Raw genomic sequence first — 16,232 nt, 5'->3', positions numbered from 1 at the left:
TTTTAATTTTTTTTCACATGACACATTATAATTTTTTTTTCCGATTAGCATTTTGTGAAATTTTTTTTTCATAATTAGCACCATGTGTATCTTATTCTCATAAGGAGTTAGGCTGTAGTAAAATTATCAAAATATATTCTCAATTTAAACATACTTATTCAAAAATGTTAATTGACTTTAAAATGATTTTAGAATGCAAATCAACCTTGATTAGGAGTAAGAGGATTGAGGGAAAAAAACACAAAAATTAGATTCTAAAATAGTTAATTTGATATTACAAGAGCAGAATATAATTAACATTGATGGGGACTACTATATATAGTTTAATTGGGTTTTCAACCCACTAAGGACATTCACCTAATGCTAGAGTTTATGCCTATATCAAAAAAGGTTTTATAATTAGGAGTCCAAGACACAGAAGAAGGTGAAGCAGGAGGAGAACGTGAGTGGGAAGACGAGCAAGAAGAAGAGTTGGAGGAGATATTGTTGCGTGATGGATTCCTTATCATCCACGGTACCACATCTTCAAGCAACCCTTGTTGGCTAAATCCTTCCAAAGCTATTCCTTGAGCGCAGCCCTCGAACGAGCTTGGCAATGGCTCACAGTTGATATTTGCTGCTTGCGTCTCCGTCGTTTGTGAAGCTCCAAAAGCCTGCGATTCAGCTTCTGAAATGGCCTTCTTGGGCTTCTTGGTTAGTGAATCATCTTGGAGAGGCGGGTCGAGTGAGAAATATGGGTAGGGAAAGTGTAGGTGAAGCCCTTCGTAGGTGATGATGAGTGTGTCTGGGTCATCTCTCGACCTCTCCACTTGCTTCTTTGCGCTGCATCTTGGGTTCGTGCACTTGTAATAGCTCCTGTTTCATGCCAAATTCAAGGAAAAAATCACATACTGATTAATACTAGTAAGTATTCATGATCTGGGTGGGGATAATTATGGCGAAAGGACTAGGACATGGGCTTTAAGTGCAAAGCTCATTAAGCATAGGTCCCAAAGAAACTGATGGCATTGTCAAATCCAATTTGAAGACTTGTCGAAGGGGGATATTGTCGTATGATGCTTGTCATGTGCTTGATCTTTCCATTTATCCATCCCTGTCAGGAGGGTTGGGTGAAGTGAAAGCTTGAAGAAATTTATATACATCGCAAAAATGTTTTTGAGTACTTTCTTTTATCCGCCTCTCATGCATCTTGTTTACTTTGTGGGAGGCAAGGAAAGAGAGGCCATAAATTAGATAGTACCTACAATGCATGACAATACTAATTAAGAATCTGTATGAACAGTATGCAGCAGATAAACTTCCCACCATGGAAACTGTTTTAGAGCTTTCCTGTCATTGAAGAAATTACTTCTATTAGAAGAAACTGAACGCATTCAGTTGCTTGAATAAGAAATGTTTGCACATTCGATAAGCAGATTGGAACATGGTTTGATGAGGTGAGACCGTTTTGCACAGAAGTGCCACTAAGAAGAAGGGAAAAGAGCTGATATACGTTCAGTCAAGTATACGGTTTTATTGAGGATTTGGACTTTCCTATAGATTCTCCAAAGAGAAATCTAAGGAAGGTGATGACTGACAGATAAGAAAAAGATCAGAAAGCCAGCTGGAAAGATAGGTACCTTGGATTTGGGCTGTTTTTGATCGATTTTTGCCCATATTTCCTCCATTTATATCCATCATCTGCCATGCCATTGCCACAGCATTTTATCTTCAGGGTATACTTATTCTCTATCTTACTCAAACCTCTATCCAGGATTGAATTGAGTCTGCAAAAAGATTGTTCATTTCATTTAATACCAAATATCATAAAACTATCACTTAAAAAGCAACAAAAAAACCCAAGGGAATCCAAATTAATTAAACCTGGTTTGCTCTTGTGCTTGGGATTGATCCTTCCAGGTTGGCACTGATAAAGCATTCTCGATATCTTCAATCCTTGGCCCTGAATAGAGGGTGGAGAGGAGTCGTTTAGTAGCTTCTTCTTCTGAAGTTTTTGATTCGGGTTGAACAGTCTCTTGAGGTAGGACAAAGAACGGAGTCTCATCATCAAGAAGCTCTCTCACAAGTTCATCTTCGGAGTCATCAAACCAAGCCTTCTCCTGACCATTCTCCATTACAGCACTCTTACAGACAACTAACTTAAGCCTTGCATTAAACCAAGAAGAACTAAACTTGGCCGTCACAAAAGGAAGAAGAAGCAGCCGAATAAGGTAATGGAATTACTAGCAAGCAAGAACAAAAATTTATAGGAAAGAATAGTTGAGAGAGTGGAGCAGATGAATTGAAGGAAGTTTGTGACGTTATAGTTTTTATATCTGAGGAGCCCTCTTGACTTTAAATTAAGAGATGCTAGGCTTCTGTTTGTGAAGATAAGTTGATAAGAGGTGTACAAATATATGTTGACTTTGCCATAAGGATTTCCTGCCCTGTAGTTGTTACATTTTTGGTTAACTGTACCCCTGGGTCACCCCCTCATTATTTTCTTAATGGGCTCTTTGCATGCAGAAGGTAATTGGTATTTGGCAGTGTTAGGATCTTATCATTTTACTACTTCAATACTCTCCTCATAAATAAGGAATATATACTTATCATGTGACATGAATTACGGAAAAAAAAAACTTAAAAGAAAGATAACATTTACTTTAATATTATATTGAATCTTTAAAATAAGTATCAAATTTAAAATCAATTAGTAATAAAAAAAAAACCTCACGTTATATATGTATATGTTCAAAATACCCTTAAATTAACATACGTGAGATCAATTTTTATCTCACTGCTTCAATAATTGGTTATGTTTTGCTCTTCATAATTAGTTTTAACCATAGTATTTGATTTAGCTGCAAATTAATCACCATTAGCATGTAAAATGAGAAAAAGGTAAAGAGGAAGAAACTACAAAGGTTTTGGCATATTCAAACCGGTTTTTCATGCTTAGCTGCCATGGATGGCCCTGTCAATATTTTAAGCTGCTTGTCTCTAAACTTTGCCGGATTCTCTGTATTTTCATTTAGTGCCGGTTTTGTCTTCTTACGTTGTTTTGATTGGGATAGATGCATCTAAGGTGGACCAAAGCCACCGGACGCTTGACCCCAGCTTCAACCAAAGCAAGAGTCAACCACTAAAGAATGTATAAACATATACCTTCACAATTAATTAAGCACAAGTTTATTTATATCCTTTGTATCATTGTAACCTTTAGGCAGTTGAGAATCAACTATTACTTAACTAGATTGTGATAATTAGGTGGCTTTAGGAGAATTGTGATAACTGATAAGTAAATACTAATTTTTCTTATCAATTTATTTTAATTTAAATATTTATTTAAAATTTTGATACAAAGTGTGTAGCACTTACGTTTATAAACTTACCCATAAAACAAAAATTTTAATTAAATATGAAAAGGTGACTAAACATTACACTTGATAAGGTCAAACCAATCCCAAAAATTATACATACCAAGATCATCAATGAAGATGATCATCCAAGATGCTCAAAGCTGGAGCAATAATGCCATGGGCAGAGAGCTCTGATAGGCATTCAGCAGAAGCAGACAATCAAAATCTAATCCTTTTAATGGGGGGAGCAATCTCCTCTGTTTCCATTTCCATACCAAAAACTGATCAAAAAACCAAACCAACAACAAAGTTTATCTTCAAAAAGAGACGGTTTCCGAGTAGTTTGCTTCAGAGTGAGGGAAGTTTTGTAGCTATTCGGCTTTGACTTTGTGAATCCTAGAAAACCCAAAGGGCAAACGTTGAAGACAAAAATGGTTTTGACTGTCAGAGTGGGCTTAGGTTTAGCTGCTTGCGTTTGCTCCCTGGCTGGTGCAGAGAGCCAAAGGGGGCTAGCGGCCAAAGACTGAGGTGGGCGCAGGTTCATCTAAAAACAAGGCACCAAATCTTTGCGAACGTTTTCTCTAAAGTCAACCCTTATGATGTGGGACCATAGGGCCCGTGATTTTAGGGACACGTGTGTGGATTGGGGGATCCTTGACCTTGAGGCACCCCCCACTTCGTGGTCAAAATTTCACGTGATTGGACGAAATGGAGCAGTTTGACCTGTCCCGTCACTCCGTGTCCGAACCCGTGTTCCATTCCCAACAAAACCATGTTGGTGCAAAACAAAAACCGGGTCCATTCTTAATTCAAATTTAGGTATGACCCTAACGAAAGAGTTGCAAATGTCTTTGATAATTTGATTTGTAAATTGTTTAGTTATAAATTAAGTGTAGTTTGATCTAATTAATACTTAAATAAATATATGATTAAGATGATGTTATTTTAAACACGTGTTCTATCATTATTTACATATTTTATTGATTTAAATGTCAAAGATAAAAATAGAATTAAGTCTTAACGTCTTACATTGGTTTTGATATATAAATATCTAGTTATAATCCAACTCTAAATGTTTGTTTAGTGTCTTAGACATAATTCTTCTCGACTAGTTTTGATTTTTAAAGTTTTAAATCTTCAAAACTTGTTATTAATCTTTTGTAGAGAAAATTACGTTATGGGTGGTAAACTTTCATAAAATTCTCATTGTGGTTATTAAACTTTAATTTGTCTCAAATTGGTCATTAAAATTTGCCAACTATATTAGATGTCCTCATTCTTATAGATTCCATCCAATTAAGTGATAAAAAAATAGTAACTGTCACGTATTTTACGATCAAATCAATCAAAACCCAATTCATTTTTTTCCTTGTCTTCATTCTTTATATATATAATTTTGATTTTCAAATAAAAAAATACTTAAAATCCTAAAATTTTATTATTTTATTTTGATTAATGTTGTAGTTTATATAACGACCACGTCATTTTTTCATTATTTGATTGGATAAAATCTGTTAGGATGATCATATTTGATATAGTTAGTAAACTTTAATAACATAGTTGGGACAAATTAAAGTTCAATAATTAAAAAGAAAATTTTGTGAAAATTTAGTGACCATTTGTGTAATTTTATCACCATTCATAGAAATTTAAAATTCTTTTTTCTTAATCAACGTTTGGGCTTTACTCTGGTTTCATGTTCAAGAAGTTATGCCCAAGGAATAGTGAGTGTCCAAAGGCTTTTTCATATCAAAATAGTTCACACCTTTGGTAACTTAAATGGGCTGGCTTGGTCTACTCATTCCAGTCTCTGCTGCAGCTCAAATATTACTTCAATCTCAAGCCCATGAACTGCGGGCCCAAGGTTTATCTTACTATTTAATTAGTCACCGGTGGGCCCATTGACAGCGTTTCAGGCCAGAGACAGTCTACCAATTGATGGCCACCGACTCATATCCTGACCATAAATCCGATTTAAAAAAGGAAAAAAACTGAAAAAAATAAAAAACAAAAGCCCAAAAACGGGCGGTCAAGATTTAAAGCAGCAGATTTTCCCGCGCAAACACCGACCCAAGTCGGGGGCGCCGCGCTTATTCAAAAAAGGCGCCCACAAACCAATGTAAGGCGGATTCGACGTGGGCCACGTATACCACACGTAGATTAATCGAACCACTCATAGTCCGCCACGTCGCCCCAACTCGCTCCTGCTTGGCTGTCACCCGTCCCCACCCCACGAGCAGAAAATTCACCCAGTCTTTTCTATTTCAACAGCGTATGATGATCCCCTTCCCCGCCCCATCAAACAAAAAACCGCCCACACGATTCCACGAACATTCCCCATTTTGCTTTGCCTCTCCCACCAGTTTTTCAAATTTTCAAAAATTTAAAACGGAATTCAAATTTTTTCTCATTTAAATCGTCACAAGTCTTCCAGGTTTCAGCTTTTCGCAAAGGTTTTCGGGAGAAATGGAGAGTTCTAGTTCGATAGAAGAAGGCTGCACGACGCCGAAGCATCGAATTCCGGTGGCGTTTCATTGTCCACCGCCGCCGAGGAAGAAATCGCCAGGCGGAGCTAAGAGGGAGCCACCAAAGAACGGTTACTTCCAGCCGCCTGATCTCGATTCTCTCTTCACTTTGCAGCCTAGGCGCGAAGCTTGTGCTTAGTGGTTCAAAGACTTCGCATCATTTTTTTTTCCAAAAAAAAAAAGATTTTAATCGTAAATATATGATTTTAGGAGTTGTAATATTAGTTTCTATTTTCTTCCAAATTCGTAATGTAGAAGAAATTGATTTATTTGTATTATTTTTATTTTCTTTGCTATTGTCTTCTTTATGTCAATCGACCTTTGTTGAATCCTCTTCTGTTTCCTTTTGTTCTAAGGTTATGAATAATGTCAGCATGAATGCCAAAGTTTACTAATGAGTTAATGCACCTTTTTAACATGAAAAGAAACTTTCTTTGTTTAAAATTGATAGCAAAATCTTTGTCCATCACTTTTAATTGTTAGTATTATGGATGGGTGATGCTAATTCTGCTGATTATTGTAGCCAATTTCAAGCTAAAATTGTTGGAAATTTTATCTCAAAAAGATGTAATCTTTGGAAATGTTCATCTTCCAATTACTCCCATGAATGTTTGGCCTTTGGGGGCTATCATTTTTTGTTTGTTTTAATATTGTTTGGATAGTGGGAATCTTTGGTTGTTGTCAGGGCAAGGATTTTCCCGCCCGAGACAATAGCTGGCAAAGCTGGGATTTGGGAAATGTGAATCCTGTCAGAGATAAGTGTATATAAACTTTGGGTAATCCAATGAAATCCCAAACAAAGAGCTCTGAAGAGTTTAAATTTCTGATAACAATTTGTCTTCCTCTCTGAATTTCAAATCTCTGATGTAACTGTTCAATGAAAAACATGGTTTTGCTTCAATGTTGTGGGGCAATGGCAGAACATGTCTGCATTTGAGGATTGAGGTTGCAACCCCACCTTAAAACAATAGTCTTGGGGAAGATTAATAATAATTTTTCAGCTTAATCTGTAATTATACTAATCATTGTACTGAAAGAGAGAGAGATAAAGATGGTATCTTTCCCCTACTTGCTGAACCAGGCTATGTCTACAGCTCTGGCCTGTAAAAATCTCCCAAATTTTTAACCAGTGATTTCGAAGATTTATAGGTTTGACTGTTTGACCAATCAATTTTGTTCACAGGGCAAGCAATTGAAGCACTTGAGCTTGTTTGATCACGACCCTTGATTTTCACTTTGCTAGTATACCTTGTGTAAATCGCACCTGAAACCATGGATGGTTCTAGCAATCCAACCCCTTTTTCAAGGAGGCAGATATCAGTCGTTTTCAGGGGGTGGCAGTGGATCGGATGGCACATCGTTCTCTCCGGACGAGTTGGCAGTAAAGGAGCATTGCCAACTAAACCAACATAACCGATGTCTTATCTCTGGTCTTTTTGCTTTGATTCAACCTCGCAAGGTCTGGTTTTCAACACACGTTTGTCAATGTTTTTGTAGTTTCCAAGCGTTCTTTGTTTCGTTCAAAGCTTGCGGTTGCAACATATGAAGAAAAGGATTGAACATAAACAAAAAAGGGAAAGAAGTGGGAATATTCTGTTGTGTCCTATAACCATTTGCTGGCTTGGCTGACCCAACGAGGCGATGTATCCCACCACTGTTTTGTGGAAGAATGACAAGGGATGAACGAGAAACTGATGTTTAGCAATATGACATTAATGTTTGCTCTACATGGAAATAATTTAATAATATGGTGACAATTTTATTCCTTAGTTTCAAAGCCAAAATAGTTGAGGGGAGGTCCAATTGGTCAAGGCTCTTAAGGATTCAGAAACAAGGGAAGTAGGAAGTACCTTGAGAATACGGTAACAAGTAGCACATCCCTGCAACAAACCTGGCTCTCCAATAAGCCATGGCCCCCTCTTAATCCATGTTTGAAATTTCCATCAGATACCCTTTTTTGTGTTTCTAGAATTCAGTTTGGTTCTTATGCAAGCTAATTAAAGACCATTAATTGCCAAAACAAATTCAAATCCTGAAAAGTACCCAGAGACTGCATACACGAACCCTGACAAAGCAATGTTGGCATTGCCTCTCCTCTCCCCTGCCCTGATATGTTCCCATCCTACCAAGAATTTCTGATAATTTGATACTGTGGAGAGAGGAAAAAATTCTCCAGGGAAATTGGAATGCAAGTAAAGTAGGTAGGTTAGAACAACCCAAGCTTTAAAAGTTCTAACGATTAATGATCCTTAAATACCAATGAAATAGGTTCTTCAGGTTTCATTTCAATGTCAGAAGCTTTGAAAAAAAATGTAAAAGTCTATGTAAAACTACCCCTATCTTATCAGTAGTTGGTGAGAATGAAACTGCACTGAAGAACGTACAGATTATCCTGCATTACCTTAAGCAAAATTTTGTCTGATATTTCTGCCAAGTGGTTGTTGTTGTAAGGGTGACAAAAGCAGCTTTTCTGGGTTTGTACATCTGAATGTCCATTGACAAAGAGCAAACAATTGTCATACTTCTGAGAAATATACTACAACTATAAACAAAATGTTAGCAATATGTCACCAGCTGGCTCCTGCCCTAACGCATAGATCCAAGATTTTTATACTATCATTGAACTGCATTATACGAAATTCAATACACACCAATATTGCCCATTGTATATAAAAATTACAGATTTATTATGTGACACGAATTATAGAAAAAATAACAATGAATAAAATGTTTGTTTTAAGTATTTAATTTAAAACTAATTAACAGTACATGAAGAAATCTTTGATTACAATTTTTGTAAAATTTGATGTATATGATATTATCACCCTTTTAATAATAATAAGTTAGGAGGATTTTTTGCTAGATTTGACATATGGCATATAGGTGATTAGAAGGTCAGGTTGCTTATTTGACTTTCTTGTGTCAGTGCTGATTGCTGAATAATTTGCTTGTGTACATACATAGTAGTAATTTGACTTTTCTTTAATTGCATATTAAGGACAATTAAGTGGGCTTTAACTGTGGATTATGATGTGTATAATCCACCTGTTATCGTCCTTGGAAAGGACCAAAAGTCATTCGGGTAATCAAAATTAACTTAAAATGGTTAAAGAAAAATCTTACTTTATCAGCACTCTAAAATTCAGCTCGACCAACAGCAAAGCGGATCACACCATCTCAACAGTGGGGCGTGTAACTCATCAATGAAAATGAAAACCTTAGTACCTAATCAGCAATTATTATTTGCCTATATAATTGCACCTTCCTCATTTGTAGCCTTGCATTCAGCTTAGCTATTGCTCTTCAAAACTAGTTGTTTCTTCACCAAGTCACCAAGGTGCAAGGAAGAAATGGCAACCTCACATCCAATTCCTTCATTTCCTTCCATGGCAATGCTGTTTTCTTTCTTTGTTCTACTGTTATTGCTGGAGAATGTGGCAGGCGAAACGAGGCACTACACTTTCAATGTACACCATTGGACTTTTTTCTCTTTTGAGCTTCGTTTTTTCTAGTCTGATGTTCTTACTTTTGCTTGTTCAATGTTGATTAAGATTGACTACCACAATGTTACAAGACTATGCCACACAAGGACCATTCTGACTGTGAACAGACAGTTCCCAGGGCCTCGGTTAGTGGCAAGGGAAGGTGACAGAGTGATCGTTAAGGTGGTTAACCATATTTCAAACAATATTTCCATTCACTGGTATGAATCTTTGCTTCCATTTCTGTTGATGCATTGGATAGTACTGTTAAACTCTTAGTAATTTGGTTATTTTTTAATTTTTCTTTTATTTTTATATGGGAAACAGGCATGGGATTAGACAGCTTACGACTGGATGGGCGGATGGACCTTCTTACGTAACACAGTGTCCCATACAAACAAACCAGTCATACATCTACAACTTCACAATCACAGGACAAAGAGGAACTCTCTTATGGCATGCTCACATCTCCTGGTTGAGAGCGACGATCTATGGACCGATCATCATCCTCCCAAAGCGCAACGAATCTTACCCATTCGTGAAACCCCACAAGGAAGTCACGATCTTGTTTGGTAAGAAATTGGCATAATGTAGCCATAAGCATTAACTTTATGGCTTTAGGTATTCTAAAACTTGGTATCTGCATGAGTTTGGTATTTTCAGGAGAGTGGTTCAATACAGACCCAGAAGCTATAATCAGCCAGGCACTCCAGACAGGAGCTGCACCTAATGTTTCTGATGCATATACCATCAATAGTCTTCCAGGGCCACTCTACAACTGTTCTTCCAAAGGTATCAGTTAATGCTAAGAATAAACAAGTTTTGTGAAATGGACAGGTTTGCTTTAGCTTTAGTTCTTTTTGGGACAACGTGGTTAGCCTCGAAAGATTCGTCAAAAGGTTGTTAGGAAGACTGCAGTTAGTGTAAAGTTCACAGGTTTTGTTAAAAAAGCAAGGTTAACATCCTGAAACAGGCGGGGCTAAGTTGGTGTGATGACGATTTTCCAATGTAAATTAAGCCATCCATGCAAGTTTGAGTTTAACGTTGTTGTTACTGTATGGGTGTTGCAGACACATATAAGCTGAAGGTGAAGCCAGGAAAGACATATCTCCTCCGGTTAATCAACGCTGCACTCAACGATGAGCTTTTCTTCAGCATCGCCAACCACACCGTGACGGTGGTCGAAGGAGACGCCATATATACCAAACCTTTCGAAACTGACAAGCTCCTCATCACGCCAGGCCAAACCACAAACGTTCTCCTCAAAACCAAGCCTGAATTCCCCAATGCCTCCTTCCTCATGGCTGCTAGACCTTACTTCACTGGCCAAGGCACCATTGATAACTCCACCACTGTGGGAATTCTTGAATATGAACATCCAAAACATCACAAATCCTCTAAAAACCTTACCTTACTTCAACCAACCCTCCCTCCTATTAATGCCACAGCATTTGTTGCAAACTTTACAGGGAAATTCCGTAGCTTGGCCAATGCTAAATTCCCTGCTAACGTACCAAAAACTGTGGACAAGAAATTTTTCTTCACTGTAGGACTTGGGACGAGCCCCTGCCCTCAAAACACAACCTGCCAAGGACCTAACAATTCAAGCAAATTTGCTGCTTCAGTCAACAATATGTCATTTGCACTCCCATCTGTGGCTATTCTCCAAGCTTACTACTTTGGACAAAATGGAGTTTACACTACAGATTTTCCTACACAACCCTTAATTCCTTTTAATTATACTGGCACACCACCAAATAACACAAATGTGATGAATGGCACACGCACGGTGGTGCTGCCATTTAACACGAGTGTAGAGCTGGTGATGCAGGACACTAGCATTCTCGGTGCTGAGAGTCACCCACTTCATCTTCATGGATACAATTTCTTCGTTGTTGGACAAGGTTTTGGCAACTTTGATCCAAATAAGGACCCGGCCAAGTTCAATCTTGTCGACCCCATGGAGAGGAATACAGCTGGTGTTCCTGCTGGTGGTTGGCTAGCCATTCGGTTCTTCGCGGACAACCCAGGTACTAATCTGTTTCCCCTTTTCCCTCGACAAATAAGCCAAAAACGATAATTTTCTTACATAATTTGTTTGACATGGTAACAGGGGTGTGGTTCATGCACTGTCACCTGGATGTCCACACAAGCTGGGGACTGAAAATGGCATGGATAGTCTTGGATGGGCCGCAACCAAATCAGAAGTTGCAGCCACCACCGTCTGATCTTCCACAGTGTTGATTCTGAGTATTCATTGTTGTTCCGACTGCCCGAGGGCTATCCAATTTTCCTTTTTTGTACCATTTTGAGTGTTTCTGAATTCGTCTGAACTTTTAAAAATTTGTCACTTGATTTTTATGCAATTCCTTTTCGTTGCGTGTCTAACTAAGGAAAGGGGGGGCATGGTTTCTTCGTTTCCTTTGATGTTGAACGTGTGTCATTGACGGATGGATGAGTGGATGGTTGGTTGAGGGAATGAACAGCAGCTGAGGTGTACACATCCGATGGATTTATTTCATTTAATTTACATGTTTCTCTCATTTTAATATTAAGTTCAACTATCATCCTACCGCAATTACTTTCCTTGCTGCTATCATTAATAGTTTGCTGCAAACAAAAGTTGATCTAATTGCTTCCACCTAAACTTGACATCCATGGTTAAAAGAACGTTGCAGATGATCAGGTACTGCAGCATCTCATGCTGGCATGGGAGTACAAACTCCAGTCCTGTTTGACCACGTTGAATCTTCTTAGTAACAATCCTGCAGTTAGGACAGCATGCAATGTGAGCAATGAAACTCATCACTGGACATGATAGCCAGCTATGTAAAGAATAAAGTCCAGGCCACTAGGTCTGTCGAATATTTTATGATGGGTATCAACTTAAAATCAGAAAACCCTCAGCACCACGTTTTGCACCATAAAAGAGATAGCAAAAAGCTGTCTTTCAAGATTGTTGCCTTTTCACTACACAATTCAACAACATAGTTCATAACTCTAGATTAATTTTGATTATCATGACGTTATTGAAAGACAGCAAGAGAAGATTTCAGCCACTAATAAAATAAGCTTCTATCTGAACTGGTGAAGTTTAGTTTACTCTGCCAAAAGAGAAAGATGAATGTACAGTTTACAGATCAAATTTTGGTTTGTCAGTTATGCACCTCCACTTTGATTGAATGATCAGATTCAAGACAGAAGCAAGGAAAACTACAGCTGATAACATCTGAGAAGGCCCTAGTAACCAAGCATGTGCAACAAGACTGAACTAACGAAAGCATCTGCAAGTAAACATAATATACATAATCAAACAAAACAAAAAGGTGAGTGATCAAATTTGGACTGTGCATGACATAATTTATCCTTTTTAAAAGGCAAATCCCATGCATGAAAGTAGCTTGCAATCAAGCATACAAGTATATGTCCAGAAAAACTAGCTTTACAATCCATCAACTTCATCTGTAAACATGTTAGTTATACATATTTATGGAACAAACTAATGAACCAAACAAAAGCTGACAAAACATGAAGAATTATGGTGGAAAGGATCTAACATTTTATCTGTCAAAAAAAAAAAATGCAGAACTGATATATACCCTCCAGCATACTTGAAGGCAGCACCCCTCATGTTTGAGTCAGTGGGAATTGGGATCCCACAGTAAGAAGCACGAACATTCAACGAGTAAAAGCAATAGAAAGATGAATGAGAAAGAAAAAAGAGTACTTATAATAGCTGCATGAAACCAACATTTTATTACTATAAAAAAATATATACACCCGAACCAAAGTTGGCTTTAAGATGGGAGAGACAAAGGTAAAGTTACCTCAAATCTCTTGCAAATTGTTAATTAGACAACCACAAAAAACAAGCCAATTTTTACATTTTGACTTTAATGTCAAGCCATATAAAACATTATATACACAGCTTAGACATTCAGATTGAAGTACTCTCCTCTAGAGCATAAGCGTAGAAAAATACTGCTCAAATTCTTGATCAATGGTTGGTTTCCTAGCAGTTTGTGGAGCCTCTGCATTAAAGTAAAAAGTACACTTCTCCTTTCAGTATATGAGGGAAAACCAAATTTAATACCGTTCAAAAAGTCACATTGTATATGCAGTGCATGATTAACTACAGGATAGCATACTTTGTCATCCCCCCAAATGCCCCTACATCACATGCATGCTCATAAATCTCCTATCAATGTGTACATATTTTCAAAGCATAACAGAATTACCTTGTTTGGCACTCCATCTTCCAGATGAAAGAACATAAACATTTGGATTTGCCCCATTGGTGTTGAGAATTTCTTCAATTTCCTTATCTCGGTATTCCTCTATGGGGTAGTTTCCGTATCCTGAGTAGATGTAATCTATATGACTTCCATACTCTACAAGGGACTCCTCAAGATTGTCAGCTAGTTCAACATCAGCAGGCTCAGGCTCCCCACCAGGAGAAGATAGTACTTCTTTGTCAACACTCCTTGACGCTACTGTTGTACTATCTGAAGAATAAAGGGAACCTTGGGAGTTGGATCCCCAATCAGAAGATGAGGAGGAAGCTCTGCCATATAGTAAATACTTTGTGTCCTCTGTTCCAAATTTAGCTTCATCATGCACAGACATTGCACAGTCAGAGTCTTCAGCAAAGCTATTGCTATCTTTTGCCGATCCAGTTTCGGATACATCATAAGCGGCCCCTCCCTTTCCTTTGAAAGTGCATGGACTAAACCCCTTTATTTCCTGGATACTGCTAAATGTAGGAGGCTTCGATGGTAAGCTCCGATTCCAACATTGATGCTTTGATATAGGCAAGCCCAACTGCTCAGCCTCTAACTTTCTTTTCTTGTTAAAGTCAACAATGTTCACTGACCCATTGAGCAAGCTGAATACGAAAACAGAAATGGAAATAGGAAAAAGAGGGAGAGGTACTTTGCAGGTAAGAGGCTAGATGCCGCAATGATGTATCCAAAATCTACTTAGAAGATCAACTTTCTTTCTCATTTTCTGATCAAAACTCATAACATATAAAAATATTCAAGATGCCTCAGCGATTAATTCTCTTTGGCCCCATTAAGGTTTGAAAACCAGACAAGTTACAATACCTAAAATTTAGTATAACCTCTAAATGATAACTACATAAGCAGAAACGATACCATCAAAGAATTAATAGTATTTTTCTTTGTTATGAAAATTGGTATTTTGTCCCAAGGGGCAACCAAATGATTAGATCTTGAGATGTTCAACTTGGAGGCTTCAAATTCGAACATTAAGAATAAGGGTTGGATGCAAGGGATAGGGGATTGGGATCAGGTCATCTATATCGAGAAGCACAGTGCATCATTCACCTCCATACTATCAAAAGCAATGAAAGACAAGGAATTATAGACATCATCCTTAATCTTAAAGAAGAATTATGTTAATTCAAATACTGTCCTTCGGTTTAAAAATGCTGTCTTTAAGGGTCCTTGAGAAGATCGGAAAAGAAAAGGTTATTTCTTCAACAAAAGACTTAACACCTGAAGATAGCAGGCGACAGAGTTCATCACCATGCCTGGTTCTTTTTTTTTTTTTGAAGGTAAGAACTAGATCCAAATAATGAACAGAACAAAACATCTAGTTCATGATCAAGCACAATGAATAACTTGCCGAAATCCAGGAGAATAAGCTAAAACGGTAAAACCTCTTACAACAGAGAGAAGCCTAGCTGGTAAATGGCAGTGGCTGAATTAATCACCAGCAAAGGATCAAACTAATAACCAACACCCATAGTCATGACTCCCACATGCAAACTAAATCCTCCGTCAAAACTCGAAATGATTCTCAGTTTGGTCAAGGCGTTAGCTGATTCGCAAGCAAAAACAAGTTCAAAAGGATGCTGGGCATCAGAAAAGAAGAGGTTCCATTATTTGAAGAAAGGTAAGTAACTAACTTAGCACATGAAACTAATGAACTACAAATCATTAAAACAAAACAAGAGCAAACAAGGTAAGAAATTAAAGACCCAGAAACCAAACCTCTTAACCTGTGATGGGTTGGTCTGGTTATCTACCTCCATTTCCTGACAGACACCAGCGGAAAGTCTGAAACTTTCAGATGACGATGAGGAAACTAGACTTCGGACTACCCTCTTGCCTTCTTCGTGGATATCCGAGAATAAATCCGCTTTCTTTTCACTGCGCATACAGTTGAATAAATTCTCAATTCTCAGTCAGTGACCGTGAGAAGCACGAACCAATAATTGTTGACACCTTGTTTTCAACTGCTTTGAATCGAAGCGTTTGTTTTGTACTTTGAGAGAGCGCGTGACCTGATAACTGAGATAAGGACCATGCTAAGGCCACGTGAGTTTTTCTGAGGTGGCGCAATGGCCAGTGCATGAAGGGCCCCAGTCTCCATATTATTACTCTTATGTACTGTAAAATGATTATTGTGGAAACTGGGTAAATTTCAAAATCTACCTGTATTTTTGTTAAATTTACATTTCATCGCTTTACATTTTAGTAAATTTACATTTAGCCCCCCTTCCTATTAAAATCATTCTACTAAAACTTATGGATAGGTTTTACTTTTTGAGTTGATACTTGAAATTCCTTTAAAACAGTTTTGCCTTTTTCAACTAATTTTAAATTCAAATTGACATTGAAGGAATTTTGATATGGTCAAGTTTAAAAAAATGGGTCAAATTGAATAAACTTTGTATTATATTGGCACATAAAAAAAATTGTACATCAATTGAACTTTTTTATATACAAACTTGTTAATCAGTTCTTTTGGATATGGTCAAGTTTAAAAAAATGGGTCAAATTGAATAAACTTTGTATTATATTGGCACATAAAAAAAAATTGTACATCAATTGAACTTTTTTATATACAAACTTGTTAAT

The 16,232-nt window shown here is 37.4% G+C and overlaps 4 protein-coding genes across 7 annotated transcripts; 2 read left to right on the top strand and 2 right to left on the bottom strand.

Annotated features, from left to right (window-relative positions):
- LOC18597736 (probable WRKY transcription factor 49) lies at positions 253–2,365 on the bottom strand. The gene is made up of 3 exons (XM_018121330.1): positions 1,864–2,365; positions 1,620–1,766; positions 253–855 (listed from the first exon to the last, which is right to left on the bottom strand). The coding sequence occupies exons 1-3, from the start codon at positions 2,112–2,114 to the stop codon at positions 354–356; spliced, it is 900 nt and encodes a 299-aa protein (XP_017976819.1). The 5' UTR covers positions 2,115–2,365; the 3' UTR covers positions 253–353.
- Positions 5,630–6,112, top strand: LOC18597735. Its single transcript, XM_007026925.2, has one exon. It carries the CDS (start codon positions 5,805–5,807, stop codon positions 6,000–6,002), a length of 198 nt encoding a protein of 65 aa, XP_007026987.1. The 5' UTR covers positions 5,630–5,804; the 3' UTR covers positions 6,003–6,112.
- On the top strand, positions 9,135–11,871 carry LOC18597734 (laccase-17). Its single transcript, XM_007026921.2, has 6 exons — positions 9,135–9,330; positions 9,415–9,566; positions 9,673–9,917; positions 10,009–10,137; positions 10,416–11,375; positions 11,459–11,871. Exons 1-6 carry the CDS (start codon positions 9,214–9,216, stop codon positions 11,587–11,589), a joined length of 1,734 nt encoding a protein of 577 aa, XP_007026983.2. The 5' UTR covers positions 9,135–9,213; the 3' UTR covers positions 11,590–11,871.
- LOC18597733 (protein FAR-RED-ELONGATED HYPOCOTYL 1-LIKE) lies at positions 11,836–15,544 on the bottom strand. Of its 4 annotated transcripts, XR_001928134.1 has the most exons (4): positions 15,363–15,544; positions 13,584–14,230; positions 12,513–12,629; positions 11,836–12,110 (listed from the first exon to the last, which is right to left on the bottom strand). XR_001928134.1 is itself a non-coding variant. In XM_018121686.1 (3 exons), exons 1-3 carry the CDS (start codon positions 15,527–15,529, stop codon positions 12,028–12,030), a joined length of 897 nt encoding a protein of 298 aa, XP_017977175.1. In that variant the 5' UTR covers positions 15,530–15,544; the 3' UTR covers positions 11,836–12,027. The 4 variants fall into 4 exon arrangements, 3 of the variants coding, with proteins under 3 accessions (XP_017977175.1, XP_017977176.1, XP_007026982.2); XM_018121686.1 differs by lacking the exon at positions 12,513–12,629; XM_018121687.1 differs by lacking the exon at positions 11,836–12,110 and having other exon boundaries at positions 12,232–12,629.

This window comes from Theobroma cacao, chromosome 5, assembly GCF_000208745.1.
Source record: "Theobroma cacao cultivar B97-61/B2 chromosome 5, Criollo_cocoa_genome_V2, whole genome shotgun sequence".
NCBI classification, from domain to species: Eukaryota; Viridiplantae; Streptophyta; class Magnoliopsida; order Malvales; family Malvaceae; genus Theobroma; species Theobroma cacao.
This window is presented reverse-complemented; position numbering and strand designations above follow the sequence as displayed.